Raw genomic sequence first — 18,154 nt, forward strand, 5'->3', positions numbered from 1 at the left:
ATTAATTTGATAGTTTAGTGTATGGAAACTTAAAGTATGTTTACTTTATCTGACCACTGTGGACTTGAATTCCTGGCACCCTCTCCAACTGATGGACATAGTTTTATAGCATCTGAGAGATCTATTTGCCCATGACTGATATTTGTCCTATATATAATACTAACATTAATTACTTGTTTAATTGGTGAGCAGTATCATGTCATAGAAAGATGGCTAGGCTAAAAGGCAGAAGATCTTGAGTTGATTAAGAGTCTCACATTTACTAACCTGTATCCTTGGGAAAGTCACTTTACAACTATACTTCCATTTGTTTATCTGTCACTGCCCTACCTACAGTTCACTGTTGTTTTGAGTATCAAATGACAGAGTATGTACTTTTTAAATCATAAAGAATTATAATAATAGAGTTGTTATTTTTCTATTATTATTAAAAGGATCCTAAATCCTTAGTGTAAGGAGACTATTTTATCTAGCCTACTGTTTTTAGGATCAGCAAGTATTATTTTTCCCCTATTTCAGATGATGCAGGGGGCTAAGTCAAAATAAACAAATTTCCCAAGGTCCCACAACTAGTTTAGTGGTAGGAGAGGTGAAGACCCTGGTTTCCTGCCTTCAGGTGCAAGGTAACTTTCTACAGTGCTATTCTTAGAACAATAATAGTATTTCAGAAATCAGCACTGTCTTGATCTAGTTCCTCTAGTGGGTTTAAGAAAGACGTAATCTATCTTGGAGAGAGAAGAGAGTGGGGAGGAAAAGAAAATGAGATGATGTGATGTACAGACTTAGAATGCTCCCCACAAATGGCTCAGCTGCACTTCAGTGACACTGCTGTCTGGACTTGTCCAACCATTTGTAAACGAATACTTGAAGGATGTTGTGAGGGAGCTGTTTTGTAAGACTTACCCATTTATTGATTCACGGTTAAAAGACACAAAGTTTTTATTTGGTGTGAAATTTTCTTGAGGAAATTTTTAAAAACTAATTAACTGCACATATCTTAAAATAATTTTTGTTGTGATGATTTTACCTTAATTGTTTAGCCTGTTGGTAAGTTCCTAGTAAATAACTATCCCTTACATTGGAGTTTTTGAAGGCAGTTTGTTTTTCTAACACATTATTTAAACAGCTGCTGGGCTGTTAACATGGATTTAATCATGTTTGGTGTTTCTGTTTCTAAAGTTTAAATGAGAGAAAGTTATATTAGCTCAGAAGCAACTTCAACAGATTATTAGATAGACATATTGATTTAATTAGTGTGTAGAACACCATTTCAAGTATTTGGTGTAGACCAGTAGAAATTGATGCTTGTAAGTAATAACACCCCTTAAGTGTCCTCTTGTATTCTCACACAAGAGAAACCAAGCATATAAAAGTCCACTTACACATCATACCTGAAAGATTTTTTTTTCCAATTAAGTAAGTAAAGAATAATATTTTAGCTATCTTTTATTCAGCACTGTGAAACAAGTATTTCTTTAACTCTCATAGTATTTTCTTCCTTTAAAAATTGAAAAATATAATTTGGAAACTAAAGAGAAATAAATCGCTAATTTGATAGTAATTAAGCTAGAAAGCCTATTTTATATTCCGTAAGATCAATAAATATTGTATCCTTTCAAATAGAGCAAATAAATCATAATCCCTTTGCATTATTTTCCTGGGTAGGAAATTTGAATAATCTGTTCGTGGATTAGTAGAATCAAGTGATACTAACAATAAAGTTTTAAGTTGTGGAAAGTTTACTTTAGATATTAAAATATTTTAATAATGATATTTTAGGTTCTGATTACTATGGATTTCCAAAACTTGACATTTAAAAATTATCTGTGAAAACCAAATTTCTAAGCGTGAGACTAGAATTTATTCCTTCAATTTGATAACTCAGAAGTAACTGAATATATTTCACCACGCGTATAAAAAATGATCTTTCCCCCCAAATTTTAAGAATTGAAAACTTCATTATCTGAAGACATCAATTGCCAGACATTGCAAAATCGTATGCTGTCTTGCATAGGTGGATGAATTGGTGAAGGTACAGAGTAAAAAATAGTAAATATCCAATTCCTAAGGAAAAACCTCTTTACATTTATGTACTGTTGAGGTCAGTAAATTTATTATGTAACCAAATTGTATATGTTAGTAAAATATTTCCTGTACTCTCGCTCATGAACTCTTTCATGACCTGTTTCTGAGTATATACTATTGTGTTAATATGGGTTTCTTATTTAAGTTAATAATATTCTTCAGTTTTTAGTCTTAAATGTTCGTAATCATTTTTAGCAGAGTATTAGGCAAACAGTGAATACTTAATAAGTATTTGCTCGGTCAGTGATTTTTAAAGAGAATTCAGTTTTGGTCCTTGTTTCTTATTGGTTGAGCTGGATGAGTTCTACAAGTGTGAGGTAATAACATTGGACATTTTATTTTTCATTTCATTTTTAAATGGTATATATTTGGATTTTGAGCTGTCTTTTTTTTTTTTTTTTGGTGAGGAAGATCGGCCCTGAGCTGACATCCATTGCCAATCTTCCTCTTTTTGCTGAGGAAGATTGGCTCTGAGCTAACATCTGTGCCCATCTTCCTCTATTTTGTATATGTGATGCCGCCACAGCATGGCTTGATGAGTGGTGCATGGGTCTGCTCCCGGGATCCAAACCTGTGAACCCCACATGCAAAGCCCAGGCCACCGAAGCAGAGCACACAAACTTAACCACTATGCCACCGGGTCAGCCCTTTGAACTGTCTTTCTAAAAAATTTTCAAAGTATAATAGTGATAAAGAAAATTTTCATTATGACATAGACTGAATTAAAATAATTTATTTTTAACAGCTTCCCAGAATAACAATTTGTCTCCATTTGATTTTCTACTTTATTTTTTAACAGTGAGATATGTCTCTTTACCTGTGTACATACCTTTATTCGGTTATCCCTTTATTTAATACCATGTTAGTGAAGTAAAGGCAAGTCTAGTGTAACTTTATCTATTCACTATTGTGTATCTTGAAACAATGATGATTAGGAAGCTTTTGGGTGTAGAGAGAACAGTATGGTTACTGAAGAAACTTTTATCATTGAAAATTGTTTGGCCTGGGAGTCACTTATAATAAGAGCTCCTGGGTAAATCTCTTTACTTCTCGGCATTGGTATCATCATTTGTAAATGGAGGTGATGAAAGTACTCAACTGTAAATGGAGGTATTTTTATAGCATCTCTAAGCTATATTCAGATGTTCAAGAATAGTATTTTTAGAACATAAAGGAGAGGGGGAAAAACTTTAATTCATAAACGTGTTTTCATTATGAAGCAATTTTTTGCATAAACAGATACGTAGAACTTTTTATCCTGAAATACATTCAAAGCTTTTTCTATGTAAAATTGATCATAAAAGCCTTTTCTATTAACTATTATCCTTTCTATGTGTTCATAAACCTACAAGTCTACTAAAAAAATCAATATAACAGTTAACTTCTTGACCATTAAAACTGTAAAATTTGACTTCTCCTTTGTTTTAAAATGTAAACCATATCATCTCCTTTATGTTAAGAAAAAAAGATTCCTATATTAAAATCTTGATTTTGTTCATTGAAATATTCAAATATCTGTATAAATATCTATATACTGTAGTTATTTGTGACTACAATATTGAGTAACAAAGAAGAAATTGATCAATTAATTAAAATCTTATTTCACACCCCCTTTTCATTGCTAATAAATAATTTGTTCTGGCGAAATGATTTTATTAAGTTGTTATTGCTTGTCAATATATAATAATGTGTGTAAATTCCCATAGATATGCCTGAATTCTACATTTTTCATTTCATATTAAGGAAACAAGCTTGAAAAATAATTTTTAGTGTTGAGATTTATAATAACAAGATTTCATTTCACTCACACTAAGAGGTTCTTCATTTTCATAGAAATTAGCCCATTTATGAGAATTCTTGTTATAAAATTGTACAAGAAATACCACATAATGAAGAATGAAAATTTAATTTCAAAGATTTGATAACTAATGTATTATGAATATCATAATACATATATATAACTATTATAATAGTTATAATAGTTATATATATTATAGCTACAAATAATCATAATACAACTCTTTTGTTAATATATATGGTAATTTAGAGTATACTTAAGTTTATCAAACACTTGAATTTAGTCATTAATGAATTAAAATAGTAGGTGCTCTACATTAATTAGAAACATCTTAAATAGTAAAAATAAATCATGGGAGAATTTCTTTTATAATCTTTGAGTAGGGAAATTTTTATCTATTTAACAGTTAAAATTCAAAGACTACTTTGTTTAATTAATTGCTTTTTATCCTAGAATTTCAATCTAATTTTAGTGAGATGGGTTAAAAGTTAATTAGGATAGGATTTTGTTTGTATGTAGGCCACCATATATGTGCAAACTTTAATCTCTGATATGTATATATTAAAATGTGTTGCATTTTATTGATTTACTATGTCAGTATAGCAATAGGCTATACATTCATACATGGTAAACATATAATCCCCTAGAGTATAATATTGTTAGAGGAAAGATTACTGTAGTTTACCATTTCTTCTATATTTCAATTCTGGCAAATATATACTTTTTTTTGGATATTCATTTCAAGTATATTCTTCTATGGATAGAAAGTTCTAACTATAATGTTTGGTAATTTTTAAAATGACATTTTTATCCATGTTTGATATTTTGTTTTGATGTCCATGTTATAATATTCTCACTAGGGAAAGGATGATAATTTAATGCAACATCTAGTTGTATTCTTCATAATTCTGTGCTATTTTGAAATTTAAGAGGCCCATAGTATTCTTTTAGATATACATTTCTTCAGTTCCTGAAATGGAATGCCTGTAGACTTTACGCTCATTAAATGTAGCTTATCAGATGTTGACTAGTTCAGTAATATAAATTATGGCATTACTGTGAAGTTTGTAATCTTTAGTACATCAATTAAAGTAAATGTATGGGACAGTTTGCTCTCAGGTTGGCATTTGAAGTCATGCTACATAAAGTCATACTTTTCATTTGTTTTCTTCTTAATTCTCTCTTTAAATGACAATTATGAATGAAATATAGGATTGTATAGGGTAACAAATAGTGTTTTACGTTGATAAGAAAAATCTTCCTTCCCAGAAAAAATATCATGGAAGAATTTATTGGAGTATGGAAAAACCTATTGAAGCAAGATGCAGAATCCAGAAGCTGTAATTGAAAACTTTAAAATTCAAAATGTAAAATTAGCATGCACGCCAAAAAATACCCTTGAGTAAAAAGATAAACCAAAATATTTGCAAAACATATCAGAGACATGGCTAAGTTCCTTAGTATATAAAGGATTTAAATTCTGTGGGAAAAGACTGACAACCTAGAAAAATAGGCAAAGAACTTTGATAGATAGTTCTCAAGAAGAAAAAAAAATGCAGATTAAAAACTATTGTGAAATACCAATTCTTATCTATCAGATTGACAGTTCTGTGTGGTATTGTATAATAATGTCTATAATAGCAATAAACAAGAAATAATCTTAAATTTCTGTTGATGGAGCCTGGATGAATAAATTGTAATACCTGTAATAAAAAAAATAAAATCTATTTTATAAATGTATTAAAAAGAACAGTGTGTCACAGAGGTCAGCTCTGTGGCGTAGTGGTTAAGTTCACACGCTCCACTTTGGCAGCCCGGGGGTCACAGGTTCAGATCCCAGGCACGGACCCACGCACCGCTTATCAAACCATGCTGTGGCAGGCATCCACATATAAAGTAGAGGAAGCTGGGCAAGGATGCTAGCCCAGGGCCAGTCTTCCTCAGCAAAAAGAGGAGGATTGGCAACAGTTGTCAGCTCAGGGCTAATCTTCCTCACCAGAAAAATCCCACAAAAACAGAACAAAAAAGAGCAGTGTAGGTTTCTGTGTACTAGTATGGAAGATATTAAAGAAATATTGTTAAATGAAGAAAGCAAAGTTAAGGTCTGGTGAAATGTACGATCCAGTTTGTGTAAAAAGAGAGACTATACACACACACACACACACACACACACACACATACACACAGTTGGATAATGGTTGCTTTTGAGACTGGAACTGAAGGAAAGTAAACTTTTGATAGAAAAGGACTTAATTTTCATTTTTTATGCTTTATGTTGATTAATTTTTCTTTACTATGTTCAAGGATTCTTTAAACATATAAAATAACTTTAAAGAAAGAAAATTCTTAATTAAGTAAAACACCTCAGTGAATACTGCCTGAAATACCTCCTATATGCCACAAATTTCTTCATCATGTTGGAGATTTTAAGATGGATACAATATTGTCCTTACTCTTCTGAAAAACCAGTAAATCTGTACTGATTTGTAAATAGGGCAAAACTCAATGTAGTAGATATTCTATTAGAGATGGGGCCAGGAAAGCTATATATCCCTTTGTAGATCTCAGAGTAGTTTACATACTTTAAGTTAACTGAACTTCACAAAAACCTGACAGAATAAATCGAGCACAGTATGTCCAGAGAAAAATAATAGCTAAGCTTGTTTTCTATATTTATGCATTTAATGCTTATATCAGCCCTAGGAAGTAGGTACCATTATCATCCCCATTTTGTCGAAGACATGGAGAACTTAAGTAATGTGCAGAAGGTGATGCTGCTTGTACTGAGTGCCATTTATATATTCAAATCCAAGCAGTCTGGTTACAGGATCCTCACTCTCGATAGCTACACTGTTGTGCTCAAACTTTATTCTGCAATCTGAATTCATCTCTGCTTTGTACGTGAAAGCCATAAGATTCAGAGGGTCAATAATTAGTTCAAGATTATACTGCTAGTAAATGCCAAAGCCATACTAGAGCCATGTCCTCCTGACTAAATGCGGTGATCTCCTCTGTACGCCACACTGCCTCTAGTTCATAGGGGAGCTCCAGGAGGGAGCAGGGGAGCAGCTGTATTGATAGCACCACCTATCCTAAGTACTAATGACAAATCAGAATGTGTGGTTTCTCTAAGAAAACAATTGTAGTAAAAAGAACTTACTTCCTTTTTATGAAAATATTTCCTCTATTCAAGTAATACCCAATAATCTGTTTTGCTCAGTAACTTTGATATGATTTCTTGAGAAATTTTCAAGATCATTGGATAAAAAACTGGTATTCATTTAAAGCTTGCTTCTGCCTTGTGAAAAGACTCTGTCAGCAATCCAGAATGAGGGCTGTGCTAACAAAATTCCAACTTTTCTGTGGGATGATCCAAAAACAGCAAACAGAAGGCATTAAATTTCTCAACAGTCACAAGTGCTTACATGCATGCTATGCCATTCCTGTCATTCACTGCTTTTTGGTGTGCAAAGATTAAAGCTGGAATACTTTGATTTGCAGACTAATGTGTTCCACAGAGAACTTTTTTCATATAGAAAAAACATCAGAGTAGCTTAAGTGCATTTGAGGGTTGTGCCCTCTGCCCTACATTTATACAGCTCTTACCTGAATATGTGTGTTTAGTCTGATTTTAAGGTATTTGCCTTGACAGTGTGCCTTCATGTGTCTAAGACATTTGCTGTATAAGATTCTGAGTTGTTTCTCTTGCTCAGTTCAGAAGCAGGTTGACACAAGTACTCTGATGTCAAACAGAGAATATGAAGTGTGTGTGTATATATATATATACACACACACACTTATATATAAAATAATTGTTAAATTGAAAGGAAGCATGGCTCCATGGGTTAAGTGATATCTAATCTTATCTCTTCCATAATCCAATCGCAGTCTCAGTAGCCTTAGTGACAAACTCAAAAGCCAATACCAGAATTATTTAAAAACTTGCTTAAAAAGTATATAACCGAGTTAAAGAAATAAATATGTGCATAAATAAACTGTTCTTCTGTTTAGCTAAAGCTTTCCTGAAACATCACTTACATGCCAAAGCTTCGCTAAAATATCACAGAGCACAGTATATATGAACATTGCATTGATGTTGGACTGTGTTCTACTTAAGATAGCACTTCCAACCATGTTAATAGAATGGCAGTGGGTGGGAAAGCGACCTAGGTGACAACACATAACATGCAGTTAAAATGTCTTCTCGTCCTCTTTTTAAATTACAGCAAATTCAGTAAAGCTAGAAATGCAGAGTGATGAAGAGTGTGACAGGAAACCCCTGAGCCGCGAAGACGAGATCAGGGGCCATGATGAAGGTAGCAGCCTAGAAGAGCCCCTAATTGAGAGCAGCGAGGTGGCTGACAACAGGAAAGTCCAGGAGCTTCCAGGCGAGGGAGGAATCCGGCTTCCGAATGGTAAACTGAAATGTGACGTCTGTGGCATGGTTTGCATTGGGCCCAATGTGCTTATGGTACATAAAAGGAGTCACACTGGTAAGCAGCTGAAAGAATGACCTGATGACTGCCTGTGACCTCTGGTGTTGATATTACCTGACATCTATTCTTTTTCCTTTTTGTTCAGGGGTGGCAATGGTGAAGCTACCTTTTCAGAATTCTTCTAGTATTGAATTGCTGAAAAGCAGAGAGTAGCCTGGGTCTTGACTTCCAGCCTTCAGATCTGAATAGCATATCAGAAAAGAAGTTTTGGGATTCAGTTTCCACAGTTCTTAATGTAGCAATAATATGATAAAGGTTCAAAAGGTGGAGGAGAATTTCATTGTGTAACTTAATCTTTTTGTATTTCTATACATAGTTTACTATACCCATGGGCAGGTAATGGAGTTTTCTAGCTAAGAGGTTATACCATAAAATGGCACTCATGCATTTATACAGAGGTGGATCATTTTCACCTTATCTAGTTAACTTCTTGGAATACAATTTCCAATCAATCTTTGCCTACCATGGGTCTCTATGGTAGGCAGGTTTTACTTACTTTTCCTAGTTCAAGGATGTTATCATCTTCTATAATTTTTGATTATAACTCCTGCAAGGAGATATGTAGGGTGGAATATAACAAAGGGTGGTGGATGTGCAGGTAGGAATGTGTAATCATGGAATAGGGTAAGGAGAGAGACCTCAGATTAATTTAATATGTACTTTTAGACATTTGAGTAATGTAAAACAACGATCAAATGAGAAGGCCTTAGTTAAATCTCTTCAAATCCTTTTGCAAAATAAAAATTTCTTTTTAAAAAACAGCTGAGATTGTGGTAAGATAGGCGGATCATTGACTCTTAAAAAGAAGTTTCAAGTTCATATGAAAATTGATTTAAAGGTAATGATAGCTTTTACGATGATGCAAAGTAGTAACATATAGCAAAATGTTAATAACTAATACTCAGAGTTTTAAAATATGACCCTCTTTTGGAAGAGGAATAAATCACAATAAAAAAACTGATTTAAAAGGTTGACTTGTAGATAATCAATTTAATATGCAGATACTGAAAACATGAGAGAGAAAAGGTACCTTGAAGTCTTGTTAGTGCAGACCTCTCTCTTACACATGAAGAAACTGAAGCCCCAAAAAGTCAAGTGATTTGTCCATCATCCCTTATGTAGTTGAGGGCATTGTGGGGCTAGGACCCAGGTTTCCTGATGCCTGGAGTGGTTTTGTTCAAATATACTATACTTGCTATATCAATATACCGACATTTTATGATGAGATATTACTATAAGGCTAATACTTTAAAAATTGCAGTGAGATGTTCCACTTTCCGATCAGCATTATCTTAATCAAAATCACCAGCTTAGAGCCTACACCCTTATTCCAACCATATACTCAGTTACATTTTTACTTTTTGTTTTGAATTTCCTTTTTAAATGGCATCATATTTTTAAAATATATTACTAGCGGAAATTTTTTTCTTTAATTTTTAAAAACGTCTCATGGAAAAGTTAAAAGATAAGCTGTGTATCATATATGATAAGGAAAAAAAAGGAAAAGACTAAAATAATGAGTCTACTTTTCTTCTATGCCCTTGAAGTGATTCTAACTGTAGTTCTAAAAGAAGAGTTCTACAAAACTATAATTTGTTCCATATCTCAGAGTGATTATGTTGAGGAAGACAACACTCATTCAAATGTGTAACTTCTCTCATCTAGCACTATACAAACTAAACAAAATTACTGAATTGCATATAGTGTTCATTTTAAGGCTGAAAAGTATGCTAAAAACATTTTTTGGAAGACTTTCAATAATGGTCTGAGTTAAGAAAATTCAAAGAACCTGAATGTGCTCTCTTAAAAATTTAGGTTAATCAATGTTTCAGTGTATCTGCAGTGATTTTCATGAGGTTGGTTTGAAAACACAATAATAATTACCTACTGTACTGTCCATTTGATATTTACTGGTATAGTAGAGCTGAGTTATTTTGATTCTGAAAATCATCTAATTGACCTGGAAAATGTTTCTAAATAGTTATACAGATTTCCACAAGTCCTATGAATATGGGATTCGCTCAACCAGTAAAGGCAAGGAGAATGGACTGAACAACCGTTTAAAGTACCCTTGCAACTCTATGAACTTTTATTGTTAATAAATGTTTATTGGAGTATTGCAAAAATTATTTCACTTTCCTCAGATCTGGAAGGTTTGTGCTCAAGTTAATAGCCATTCATAGAGAGGTTTGGGATACCTGCCACACATTGTTGACCTTAAAATTGTTATCTATCTTTAAATTAGCTATTTTTATGTGTATTTCTTTTTTTTTTTTTTATAAAATGTGATTTGATTTATTCAAATTAAAATGATACACAGCTTTTCAACAGGGTTTCACTGAGACATATTTCTGTACAAGTTGCAGAATTATAAAACACATGTATTAGAGAATGCTCCTTAATTTATCAAAATGATTCACCTCTAGGTCTTTTAAACAACATGCCCTCTAGTCTACCAAAATATTATTTTACAGATGGCGGTGGTGTGCTACTTACCACCCAGACAGACAGGACTGTAGCTAAGCATTTTTCTTTGCAGTGTAAGTAAAAACCTGTTCAAAGTGCTTGCAAGTTTATCAACTAAATCACAAGACCTAAGAGGAACTACATGTTTCTACTATATTTTCTGTATTTCTGATGACCCAGTTTATACATCTGAGTGGGTCATGACATTTTCATCTCCATTTTAGTACTATAATAATAGAAAATCTATTTGTGTTTCTTTAATTTAAAGCAGACTGAAACAATGTAGTCAGAATGTAGTCGTTAACCAAATCTTTTCTCCTTGATACCATGAACTACCGTCTTCATTGTAGAACTTCCCCCCTCACCAATTATTTATAGCTAGTATAAAAGGCAATGTCTTAACTCCTTATAAAGCCTTTGAGAAACATATGCTTGTGTGTTTTTGGCTCATAGAATATCTAATATAAAATTGATATTGAGAAAAAGATACACAACCACCCAATTCCTTAAAATGATGTGGAGTATCTGATCTAATTCACTTCTTCTTCTTTCTCTTTCATACTCTACTAAAGTGCCAATTCCCGTGTCTTACTAAGGGGTTGGTGTTATGTCTTTGGTATTGTTGCTTTAGTAGGTAATCAGGTAATATTGCCATCGGGCACTCCAGGCACTCTTCACTGGGAATGTGGGGAGAATAAAGAAGTAGAGGCAGTAAGTCAACTCATGCATAAACGTGAATTGATGCAAACATTACAAATATAGAATATTCTTAATTTTGCCCCTTTTTGGGGTAGAGTAGTCCCATCTTTGTAACTTCAGGTTTTCAGCACAGTATTTTGTACACTGAAGCTTTGTGGAGCCATTCTCTTGCTCCAAGGCCCAGTCTACTGGTGCTTTGGGATTTTTCGTATTTGTAGATGGTCTTCCATCCAACACAGGAACACTCTCTGTCTTTGATTCACCAAAGCAAATTGATGCCTGTATGCTTGCATTTTAATGGAATATTTAAACACATATCTAGAAATATGTGTTTATGAAAGTATATAAAATATTGAAATATAATTTACTCCATAATAAGAATAATAGATAACTTCATCCAGTGAATAACTAAAAATGGTCCTTGAGTAGATTAGTAGATTGATTAAAAAAAAAATTGAGAATGGAAATGAAGGATAGCATGATTACGTCTTAATTGTTCTCCTGGATTCAGAGTTGTTAATCCAGACTTTGTGTCCACCCATGGGAGGATTAGTTATCACAAATACAGTAGCCTACTTTGATTTTTTGAATTGGATTACTTTATAGTGTCACTAATGTAGTGAGTAAATTTGTGGGGTTTTCCTGAAATCTGCTTTTATTTATATGTGAAGAAGAACATGGTTAATATTTTTTTTCAGACAAGCTCTAAACTGACTCGAAAAGGACCAATTGATTGAATCTGTTTATTGAAGAAAAAACAAATTATTAAAAAAAGAAATAACTGAGATGTGTTGTTTCAAGTTAAGTAGAAAATATAGGTAGTTAACTGAACCTTTTACGTAATTGTCGGATCATTTTACACATTTCTGTAATGCCTAGGCCAGGAATACCTGAAAAACTTGGATAAAAGGATTACTCACATTTTACAGGGGTGACTTTTTAAAAAAAATTAGTCAATCCACTTAATTTTGATTTGTTATTAAACAGATTTGGATATGAATTCTGTTTGGATTGTTCCTGGAGTATGAACTCTGTTTTCTTCCTTGTCTCCAACAGTAGTGTTATTGAAGGTTTTCACTGTAATTCCAACTAAATTTAGTTTAAAGCACACACAAAAAACAGAGGATTGTTGAAATAATTATTTTAATCAAGACATTAAGAGTAGTTAAGCGTATTTCAACCCAAAATGAGTAAAGCCATAGGATTAGTATCCGAGAATTAAAAAAAAAAACAAGTTATTACATATTAATTTATTACTTGCCTGGGAAACCCTACATAGAGAGATTTCAAAAGTAAAATTAAATATTTGGAGTGAAAAGTATAATTTACATTTGCTATTTTCCTACTGTCTAAAAAAGTTAATTTCTTGAAAAAAAATGCTCCCTCCTTCCTTTTTATTACTAATTCCATGGCAGGGATGGAGAGTAGAAAATCCTGATTTGAAAAAGTTGTAGACTGCTATTCCATTGAAAAACCAAGTCAAAGAATTAACTTAAGTTGTATATGTGTGTGTGTGTGTCTGTGTAAAATAAAGGTTTACCAAAATTAGGTTTATTTTAAAACTTTATTTTGTAAGAATTCATATGAGAGGTTTTAGATAAAGTATTTCTGTTTTAAGCTGTATTTACTGTTCATTTAATTTGTCAGTTTTACCAAATGAATCAACCAAGTTAAATAAGATAAAATTTAAGATAACTTTAACATGACGGATAATTGTTTTTCAACTAATACGTCAGTATAAGACTTTTTGTAAACTTAGCTCATAAATCTCCAGATTTCTTAAGAAAAAACCTTAACCTTGCTGTACATATACAGGTTACATTTTTTTGGTATGTAGCTCATTAAGTTCCGAAATGAGCAAGTACTAAATAATTCAAGATACCTCTGATCTATCAATTTTTCAATTTCTTTAGGTTTTATAAGAAATCTATATGATAGAATGTGCAGTGGCAACTGCCAAAAAATGACCACAGTTTACCTTTTTTATGCCTTCTAGCTTTCTTTAATAAAAAGAATCATTGAGTTTCTATCATATTAAAGGCCCCCCAAAATATTGAGATTTCGTTATTCACTATTATGAACATTCCAGTTAAAGATCTGAAACATGACAATTCAGTTTAAAAAAAAATTTTTTTAACTATTAAATTTATAATCATCATCTAACCTCAAGTACAGAAATGGTCCAGTTTAACCAACCAAACCAAAAAATTGTTTTTTAGTTTTATTTTTGTTCAAACTTTGGGCTTTAATATGTTATATTTGTACTCTTTATATATTAATTTGTAATTTATTTCATGTCTTCTTTAGAGAGAGACAAACTCAAAAAAAATAGTGTTTTCTTCATGTTTGATTAATGTTATCAGTTTGACCCTACTTGCCAATTTTACAGCTTCGTCAACTACATGTTTTTATATTCGATGACATGGGTGACAGCCAGTTCATGGCAACAGACTGAACTGATAATTCTGGCTTAAACAATTTTATAGCAATATCATAATAGGAGAAAAGATTCCTATCAGACAAATGATTTTTACAACAGAAAGAATATACAGGAAATGTCTAGGTGAATAATTTTCTTTGGATTTTTCCTGATTGTATCAGGATATTTTGCCAAAGGTTTCACTGTTAGTGACTAGGAGAATCGAGACACTTGGGCTATATTTGGAGACTTTTTGGTAATGAGCTTTGTAACCTATTTAATTTATTGAACCTCTTTGACCCCCTGATGAGGAAATTATCAGCTAAATGAGAGAGACTAAAGGTCTCTTCTAACTCCAACTCAAGTTTTCTGTGATTTTTAAAGAGGTCGCATGGTACAATAAAGAGAGCAAGATTTTGTAGTCAAACTTGAATCAGATACTTTGATACTTGAACTTCCATTTCCTCATTTGTAAATTGAAATTATTTACCCAGTTAGTAATGTCATTAGGAGGATTGAAATACCGTCAAGTCAGTAACGCGATGGCAACTCGTTCTGTAACCAGTGGTCAATGCTATTATTGTTATTCTTTTAAGTCAATGACAGGATTCCTGTAAAATTTATAGGAAGAGAGGAAACGACACTTGACCTAAAGCTTGAGACTTTGCTATTAGCAAAGCAAATTCTAGGAAGATAAAGATTTAGAAGACTTAGGAGGGAGTTGAACATTCTTAGCACAGAGAACTGACGCTAGTGAACAGTGTACAGCAAATTAGTCACTTGCACATGGCCTGCTTGATTGTTCCCACTTCTTGTTCTTTCTGCAGGTGAACGTCCCTTCCACTGTAACCAGTGTGGAGCTTCCTTTACTCAGAAGGGCAACCTTCTGAGACACATAAAGCTACACTCTGGAGAGAAGCCGTTCAAATGTCCTTTCTGTAGCTATGCCTGTAGAAGAAGGGACGCCCTCACAGGACACCTCAGGACCCACTCTGGTGAGTGTCACCAGCTCTTGGAGAAAAGAGCTGAAATATGAGAATTCAGGAGAGTGCTGTCAAATAACACAGAGTAACGTATAGCTTTGGCATATACCTAGAGAATATTTTTATTTGTGTACGTTGAATAATGGTAAATCTTGCAGAATGCATATGGCCCTTCTTTTTAGACTTATGGACTTGGCAAAAACAAGCCCTGTCAACTGAAGAGTCTCTTATTCCAAGCTTTTGAAGTGAGGAAAAGCTGATATATAAGTTTTCTATGATTTTTTAATTTTACAGTTATTAATAATGCAGTAATTATGGTTAAGCCAGGATAATTGAAAATCTAGTAAAACATCATAGTTACATGCTGATGTTACCATAGAGGAGATGAGAGCTGTGATATTTTTTGACTGATATGGTGCCCAGGCGGGGACCTCAGTGGGGAAATCAAATATTGCTGTTTTTAAAATTGCAACTATTATGCTTGTTAGAAAATTGGCTGTTAGAGTATTTGATATTCCCTTTTAACTCTCCTTGTTTCTTTAACTCTCGAACTATAGTTATTGGATACTCTCTGAAACTTTTCTCTGCTTTGTAAATCATCATTAAAAAATCTAGAATAAGTTTGATTTTTTTAAAAATGTCAGAATTTAGTACATAAAAGAGAAAGAATGATTAGAAATCTGAATGAATCTCATTTGACTTCTAGCATGTATTGCCATAAGCAAGAAGTTAAAGGTGGAAAATTAATATAGAATCCTCTCAAGCCAGTTTTATATACGCCTTCTGTCCATAATGACATTTTAAAATTTAATTTTAATATGAAGATATGATGGGAGTGATGTTTTCATCTACACTGACAGATTGTATTAGAGAGGGCTGTGGATTGTGAGGTAATGCTTGTATTATCTTTCTTTACATTTTTCTCATTAATCTTTAAGGCTTTTCTTAGTTTTTTAACATGAATGTGAAATATGTAAAACTATTTTAGACATTAATTCTTAAATTTGGGGCAGTTATAGAAAAATGAAATTAATGCAAACATTAAAACAAAATATTTTAATTATATATATTCACTTTCCTCCCTGACTCAAAGTAATTCACATATTTCCAACTATGACCTTTTATATTTTATTTTAAAATTATGCTATGAACATTACATCTTAAAATGGTATTGTTTTATTATAAAAATTACTTTTTATTGAAAGATATTTTTAAGACACGAAAGTTATTTCCTACAGCTATCCATGTATTCTGGCTTATGAAAGTATTATTGAGTTGACCAAGGATTATGTAAAACATAGGTTTTCATGAACGTATCTATTGCATGAAGTTGATTTCATTGAATGATTTCATTCTTTACAAAATTGTGTTGCTTTTAATATCATGGTTTAGTGTACACATGTTACTTTACCTGGGATTGCTATATTGCTCTTAGAAGATTCAATGCCTCGTTACACCTCTGAAAGGCATTCCATATTCATCTGTTTCCTTGATTTCCTTTTTGTTCTTTTAACAGATCTATCCCTGTAGGTAGTGTCTAACAAGTCAAGACACCTTGGTTTTTGTGTTACATTGAGCTGGGCCGCTGCAACCAGCTTTGTTATGCAAATGAGGCATGACCCATCTAGGGCTCCTGGTTAGTGGCTAATGAAGTGCGGGGAGGGAAAGATGTCACCCCAAAAGTAGGCCACTCCCAATGGCTTTGGCCAGGCCAGACACTTGACATCATTTACATGATTCTGTGTAATTATAAAGCTTGTGTGTATAAAGCAAAGCTGTTTCTTTGGTGTTGTATATTTTCTAAACAAATATATTACTACTTTGAGGTTAAAAAAAATAATAAAAGACCTGGTCCCTGTAACTACTATCATGCTAATTTTGCAATTTGGTATACCAAGTCATGATTTTTGCAGATATATCAACAGATAGTGTACTCAGACTGGCTAATTAAAGGCAGTTTAATGGGGCGATGAGAGGGAGAGAGGGGTGTCTTCCAACTACTGCGCCATCAAAAGGTGATATCAATTCAGTCATACTTCCAACTGGAATCTAAAATGTTAGGCTTCACCAGTGTTTTTCATAATAGATAGAACATAAAACATAACTGCTCAAGTCCATGCTTCTCTAATTGGTCAGAAAGCTCAAATGGATCATTATAGCTTTCTTCTGCCACTACCTATTTCATCATCTCCTCTTTTTAGCACTTGGGCTGACAGGGTTCTTTATCTGATGGGTGATCCAAACATTAATTCCTAGAAGTTCGGAGTATTTGGTGGTTCTGCCTTCCTTGGATTACTGCAGTTTTTCAGTAACCAGGATTATTGGGCAAGTTTTTTTAGGAGGTGCCCCAGTGAATCTCCTGAATTCCAAACATAGTTGTCCGTGTCGCATCATAAAGCAACAACCCCAAATCATTTGGTAATCTGGAAAAGTTATCAACCAATAGCCCCCTTCTCTCCCTGTTAGTTGAGCAGCTTGAGAGACCCTGAATAGCCAGAGAAGAGTCTCAGCTTCCAATACAACAGTACCAGCACTCTGATCTGTGGTGGAAACGTTCTTCCCTTGGGCACTGAGATCTCCGAAATCGTTAATCCCAAGATTTCAGCGCAGGAAGTAAAAATCTTTTAAATAAGTTATTTGATTGATTTGTGTTGTGGCCAGTCCTACCTTAGCCTCTGTCTTCTTAGACTCATGCATTCCAGCTATGGAGGAGAAGGCTTTAGGCATCTATCATGTCCTGTAGAACACACCCAAACTTCTCCCAGCTTGCAACCATACATGACCCACTCCACTGGTAGGTCATTTACCACTCCATTTAGCCAGTTGATTCTGGATGATGGGGCATGAGGTATGATCAGTGAAATCTGTAGGTTTGAGCTCATTGCTGTATTTCCTTTGCCATAAAATGAATGTCCTGGTTGAAGGCAATATTGTAAGGAACACCATGTTAATCGGTGAGGCATTCTGTTAAATCCATGCAGAGAGAAGCTTGCAAAAGTATTGAAGGAAAGGGAGATAAATCTATATCCTGAATATCTATAAATCTATATCCTGAAGAAGTATTAATTTCTATTAGGATAAATTTTTGCCTCCTTCATGTTGGAAGGAGTCCAATATAACCTGCCTGCCACCAATTGACTGGGTGATTCCCCTGGGGAATCACTGGTGCCATATTGGAGTCTCAGCATTGGAAAGTTGTGAACTCAGC

The 18,154-nt window shown here is 33.4% G+C and overlaps 1 protein-coding gene across 6 annotated transcripts in view; it reads left to right on the forward strand.

The window, feature by feature from the left end:
• The window catches only part of IKZF2 (IKAROS family zinc finger 2), a 161,449-nt gene that overhangs the window by 89,976 nt on the left and 53,319 nt on the right, over window positions 1-18,154 (forward strand). For 5 of the 6 annotated variants that reach the window (XM_087424878.1, XM_014785271.2, XM_087424877.1 and 2 more), the window contains exons 4-5: window positions 8,110-8,376; window positions 14,791-14,958. In XM_087424878.1, the coding sequence (XP_087281004.1) occupies window positions 8,110-8,376; window positions 14,791-14,958 (435 nt within the window). The remainder of the gene's footprint in view (window positions 1-8,109; window positions 8,377-14,790; window positions 14,959-18,154) is intronic. The other variant, XM_014785272.2, reaches the window with a different exon arrangement.

The sequence above is a fragment of the Ceratotherium simum genome, chromosome 37, assembly GCF_057802395.1.
Source record: "Ceratotherium simum simum isolate JZ-2026a chromosome 37, ASM5780239v1, whole genome shotgun sequence".
Lineage (NCBI taxonomy): Eukaryota > Metazoa > Chordata > Mammalia > Perissodactyla > Rhinocerotidae > Ceratotherium > Ceratotherium simum.